The sequence below is a fragment of the Seriola lalandi genome, unplaced genomic scaffold (assembly GCF_002814215.2).
Source record: "Seriola lalandi dorsalis isolate HSWRI2012SDOR001 ecotype SW California unplaced genomic scaffold, Sedor1 jcf7180002051039, whole genome shotgun sequence".
Taxonomy (NCBI): Eukaryota; Metazoa; Chordata; class Actinopteri; order Carangiformes; family Carangidae; genus Seriola; species Seriola lalandi.
In genome coordinates this window covers 3,615-9,330 of record NW_019521592.1, presented here as the reverse complement: position 1 = coordinate 9,330, position 5,716 = coordinate 3,615, and the positions used below count along the sequence as shown (strand labels likewise).

General features: G+C 45.3%; 1 protein-coding gene across 1 annotated transcript; it reads left to right on the top strand.

Annotated features, from left to right (window-relative positions):
- Positions 1-1,674: 1,674 nt before the first annotated feature.
- Positions 1,675-5,300, top strand: LOC111649493 (sclerostin domain-containing protein 1-like). Its single transcript, XM_023399239.2, has 2 exons — positions 1,675-2,360; positions 3,162-5,300. Exons 1-2 carry the CDS (start codon positions 2,165-2,167, stop codon positions 3,587-3,589), a joined length of 624 nt encoding a protein of 207 aa, XP_023255007.1. The 5' UTR covers positions 1,675-2,164; the 3' UTR covers positions 3,590-5,300.
- Positions 5,301-5,716: the final 416 nt, after the last annotated feature.

Genomic DNA, 5,716 nt, shown 5'->3' with positions numbered 1-5,716 from the left:
CAAACATTCACCAGAGTTGTGTCTGAAATCACTCTCTCCTCCCGCCTTTCTGTAAGTATCCAGGGAGTTTAATGAAGAGGACTATGTAGTGAGCTCATCGGTAAAATGGTATGGATGTATTATAATATAATCTTATAATACATACATTATAATATAATCTTATAATACACGACTCAGGTCATTTGCTTCGCACCGTTTTTCTGTCTTTCGGCGCGAGCGCAATGCATGATGGTCTATATTGCTTGGTTAGTGACCATCGGTTGTACCAAAGATCCTCTATACAGTTTCTCTACTGTTTCCGGTTGTACACATGGTTGTATTCTACTTTTCATGATGCATTGTGGGATACTGTGAGTAACATTTATCACTATACTATCACACAGCACAACAAAATGGCAAACTCACTATAAAGCGGATTATATAAGGAGTAGTGAGTGATTTTGGACACAGCCTAGGACTCAAGGATGAACTGACTAGGTTTTGGTGGTCAAAGGTCAAAGGTCTCGGGCGTAGTGACCTCACAAGGCCAAACCTCACAGTTTTGGCCTCGTGAGCACCATATCTCAGTTACACCTTGATGGAACCTCTTCAAATTTGGCTCAAACATTCATTTAGACTCAAGGATGAACTGATCAGCTTTTGGTGGTTAAAGGTCAAAGGTCAAGGTTTAGGTGACCATTTGAATTTGAAGAAGTTCCTTCAATGTTTCATGGAGATATTATGTTCACACAACTGCTGCTCTGACTGTTATATAAAAAAAGAAAAATATGGTTAGGTCGCACTAGCTGTTTACTTTCAGTCATTATAGCAAAGTAATATGAGTAACACCACTTACTGCTAGCAGCTGTTACACCGAACTAAACCTCATCCCTGGGTAGAGTTGTTGTCTCACAGCAGCACACACAGATTCCTCCAGGTCACCTGAGGTCAACAGGAAGCTTCATGTGGTCCGGCTCTAATTAAGATCAATTATAATATTTACTTTGTGATTGCTGGTCCCGGTCCTGATCAACACCGCTGATCCCAGCTCGGCCTCTAGAGGGAGACAGACGCCTCTGACTGTATCACTGAGGTGTGGTCACAGGTGGAACATTTATAGGCTTACACATCACAGTACAGGTACAGGTACACACATGTTCACATGGTTCCTCCTGCATCAACTCCACATTGTGTCTAACACTGTGTTAGATGGAGGATCTGGTCTTCACAAACATTCTGTTGTTTTAACTGAGAACTGTCTGTGTCTGTGTTTTTTAAAAACTGTTCAATTGCAATTTAGGTGCAAAGGTGAAAATGTGTGTGTTTCATTACAGAAGCCTGTAGAGTCAGAGACTCATGGTTTAATCAGCTGGTTTAAACCTGGTTTAAAAGACTGAGCTGGGACTGTAGGGACGGGGGTTGGACACTAGTCCAGGTACTGAGGACAGACAGGACTCGATTAAGACTTCAGGACGTGGAAGAACATGAACACTCACAGTGTTTCTGCTGCTGTTGTTTAGTTATTCCTCTGGATGAACTGATTAGATTTTGGGGGTCAAAGGTTAAAGGTCAAAGGTCATAGGCATGGTGACCTCACTAAACACAGTTTTGGCCTTGTGAACGTGATATGTCTCTAATTTCTTGAGGGAATTTCTTAAAATTTGGTGCAAATGTTCACTTGCACTCAAGGACGAGCTGATTAGATTTTGGTGGCTTAAGGTCAAAGGTCAAGATCACGATCATTACTCAAGACTTCACATAGATATTATGACAAAATTTCACACACGTGGTTCATAGTCTCTCTGACTCTGGATAAACAGGACGTGACCTGGAACTAGTCTGAGTGGCGGAGGGATACGACCACGAGGAGCTGACTCTAGTTTTGTTCTGTTTCTCTTTCTGTTGGAAATAAATATCTTCTTTTCATTATGATGTCATATTTCAAAATAAAGTATCAAGACACATGATGATGAGGAGCTTTTAAGTGTTGACAGGACAGTTGGCTGATGAGCAGCAGTGGACAGAGAGGAATCCTTTTGTCAGGTCCTCAGAGCTGCTGTTAAAGTGGGCGTGTCTTGTTCATTCATAAACAAGAAGGGTATATAAACCCCGGCTGCAGCGGGTCCGTCATTCATCAGGTGTGACACTGTCACTGACAGCAGCTCTCAGACCAGCCACGTGCAGCATGCTCCCTCGCGCCAGCGGACTCCAGCTCGTCGCGCTCCTGCTGCTGCTGAGCAGGAGCAGCTCAGCTGTTCACAACGACGCCACTGAGTCCGTGGACACTCAGCCGGTCCACGACACCCAGGACGAGCCGGCCAATGAAGACACGAACCAGGCGAGGAACGGCGGGAGACGGCCGGCGGACGACTTGCGCAATGGTGAGTCCAAACGGTTACGCACGACGCACTCAAGAGATTTGTGTGTAATAGTTGACAGGTATTGATTCAGATGGATGTCTGAGTGAAGGGATGACGTCACTCTCAGTGCGGTGACCTGTGCAGCAGGTGGATCTTTATCAATGAACGTGTGCCAGTGGGTGATGCTCCTGGAAGGTGATCTGTAAACGTCAGGGAGACTTTGGCGCCAGAGTGAGCAGAAGGTTAGAGATCAGTTGTACACAGACAGAAAAGTTTATCCTCACAGCTCCTGCTGCCAAAGACCCTCCCAGGTACAGGACCCAGGTGTACAGGACCCAGGTGGTCCTGTACCTGCCTGTCTACAGGATATAAAACCTGAGTCTGGTCCAGTTCTGTCAGAACACAAAACAACCAAAACAAAGCAGTTAGTGACGCAATGAAAATAATGAATCTAAACAAAACTCAACTTTCTCTATTTGTATTTTCCTTTCATGTTTTCTTATTTCAGCATTTCACTCCTGTTTGCTCTGTTTCTGTGGTTAAATTGATCCTCCAGGTTTTATAAATAAAGTTGGTTAAAAAAAAGTTTAGTGTAATTGCAGTTAAGTATGTCCTGATGAACTCTCCTTCTCACCTTTGACCTCATGACGTTTTCCATGGAGGTCGAGGAGAAGAGGTCAGAGAGATCATTTAGACTGTTCGACTGCAACCAGTTTGTTATGTCACCTTTATGTTAAAGTGAGCTGTGACCTGTGACCTGTGACACTCCTGTAGACCTCAGGGTGAACTGGAGTGTATATGTAATTCAGTTTCCTGTCTCAGGTGCAAACCAGAGCCAGGTGGGCTGCAGGGAGCTGAGGTCCACGAAGTACATCTCTGACGGCCAGTGCACCAGCGTTAACCCCATCAAGGAGCTGGTGTGTGCCGGGGAGTGTCTGCCGGCCCACCTGCTGCCCAACTGGATCGGGAGCGGGGGTCACACTACGAGGTACTGGAGCCGCCGCGACGCACAGGAGTGGCGCTGCGTCATTGACCGGACCAGGACCCAGCGGATCCGGCTGCAGTGCCAGGACGGAAGCTCCCGAACCTACAAGATAACTGTGGTGACCTCCTGCAAGTGCAAGCGCTACTCCAGAGAGCAGAATGACTCAGGACACAAGGACACGTCTGTCCAGAGCGGGAAACAGAGGAAAAATGTGAGGAAGGCCGGACCCCCCGAGGAGAGAGGCGGGCGGCAGTCCGACAACTAAAACCTCTGCAGCTACAGCCGAGTCTCCAACAGACACTCCTGTCTCCATCATGACGTCTACGGATGAATTATTAGTGTGCAAATATTTAACCCTCTGAGGTCTATGGGTGTTTTCTGGATTCCTACACTATTTCTTAGTCACCTTCTAAAAGGTTGACATCACATTAAGCCCAAGTCTTTATATCACAATCTTCAGAACTATCGCAGCTCCTTCTGACTCTCTTTGCAAAAGATCATTTGGCCCAAATGCTGAAAAACTGAAGCCCAGTTTTTGAAATTGTCCAGATTACTGATGTGGTGAACTGAACCGGGTTTACCAAAGTCTTAGGTTCATAAAAATTGTGCAATATGAGTGAAATAGTAAATAAATGTTTAATAAATGCCTAAAATGAGATTTTGTAATATCATTGAGTCTAAGCGCCGACTGTCACTCTGCTTTAACTGAATGTTAGAGGCCTTTCAGCTCCAGCACTGAGTCATCTACAATCTCACAAGAATAAGAAACGGAAAGTGGAGAGTCGACAGATCTTAACAACATTTAAACCATATTTCTCCTCTGTGTTATCACAGAGATATTAATAAAAACATCCGTCAACCTCAGAGGGTTCAGAGACAGTGACTAGTGTCAGAGTTAGATCAGTGTGACGCAGGAAACTGCTCAGCTACAGGATCAGTCCAACTTCTATAACACCGGGGTTCTAACTACTGACCTTGCTAACCTGCGGTTAGCCTAGCTTAGCATAAAGGCCGTAAGCATTGGGGGAACAGCTAGCCTGGCTCCGTCCAGAGTTGGACAGACCTGCACTTGTTGTTTGTTCAATCTGTGCACAGACAGAAACGTACAAACGTGTTCAGGCTCTTCGTCCCGGTCTCTGCTCCACACTCACAGTGTGATGATGAGGCCTGAGGACCAATCAGGAAACAGCAGCTGTCGTCCTCTCTGTGTGTGTTCAGACAAACAAACAAGAAACATGTCCATTAGTGAGTTTTACACCTTTTCCATTCCCTGTCTTTATGCTAAGCTAAAGGCTAACCATATGCTAACTGAAAATGTTGAACTAGTCTGTGGCGTGAACCAACTGTTGACGAGGCAACACAGGGCCTTAGTAAAGACAGGAACTACAGAGAGACGAAACGCCAATAGACCGACGAGGAGAGGTTAGATTTAAAATACGAGTCAAACCTCCCTCCTTTCATTTTAAAAGACAAGTCTGTCGTCCGGTGCAGAGGAAACCTGCTGCTGTCTGACAGTATGACATCAGGTCTGACGCTTGTTCACATGTATCAGGGGCTTTCACACCGAACGTGCAGGTCGGCCAGTGTTCAGAGTGAACAGCTGAGCGGTCCACCGGGACTCTGGCATCAGCAGAAGTTGTCATTTCACAGCCATTTTGAATTTCCAGAGTCATGTGACTCTACTCTCTGATTCCACCAGGACGCAGCTGAAAGACCCAAATCAAAAACCATGAATATCAAATCAAATATCAGACTGTGGACACAAACATGTCAATCATAATGTAAAAGTTTCAAATGTGAAGTTAGAGTTATATAGAGTAGAATAATGCTCAGTAGCCTGTAGTGTGAATCTGCAGTATGTGGGACGGTTTGTGGGTTTCCAGAGTGAATTGTATGTAATTTATTTTTGTACCTGATCAGCTGAAGTTGTTTTTTTATATTTCTGTCACTGTCTGAAATAAAGATGATGAAGTGTGTGCGAGGCTGTTTTTCTGTTTCTGACATTCGGCTGCAGGCACGCCAGACAGGAACTCCTGAACAACAGAGGCATTAGTCAGTGATGAAACTCTCTTTACTTTGTTTTATTGTGAAGGGGATACCTTTACCTCCAGGCTAGTGGGGCTCGTTCCAGCTGCGGCAACATGTTAAGACGCTTTATTGTCTCATGTATCCCTTCATGTTTTCCCTCTGAAAGCTGTGGGCTGAGGCGGGCTCTGAATAGAATCACCTGCACTGGATGACAACAGGATGTTTAACTTGTGTTCCCCCAGAGGAAAAAGGATTGATGCGCCTTTGTCAATAGTATCCTGTAGGTGCAGTGAGGGGTCAACAGGAGCGCTGATCAAAAACATGTCACAGCTTCTGGTCTACGGCTAACAGGCTAACAGGCTAA

Bases quoted from the DNA above. Each gene is read 5' to 3' on its own strand.
- LOC111649493 (XM_023399239.2), top strand. From the start codon at position 2,165: ATGCTCCCTCGCGCCAGCGGACTCCAGCTCGTCGCGCTCCTGCTGCTG. The intron at 2,361-3,161 runs GTGAGTCCAAAC...TTCCTGTCTCAG, and splicing joins GGCGGACGACTTGCGCAATG to GTGCAAACCAGAGCCAGGTG.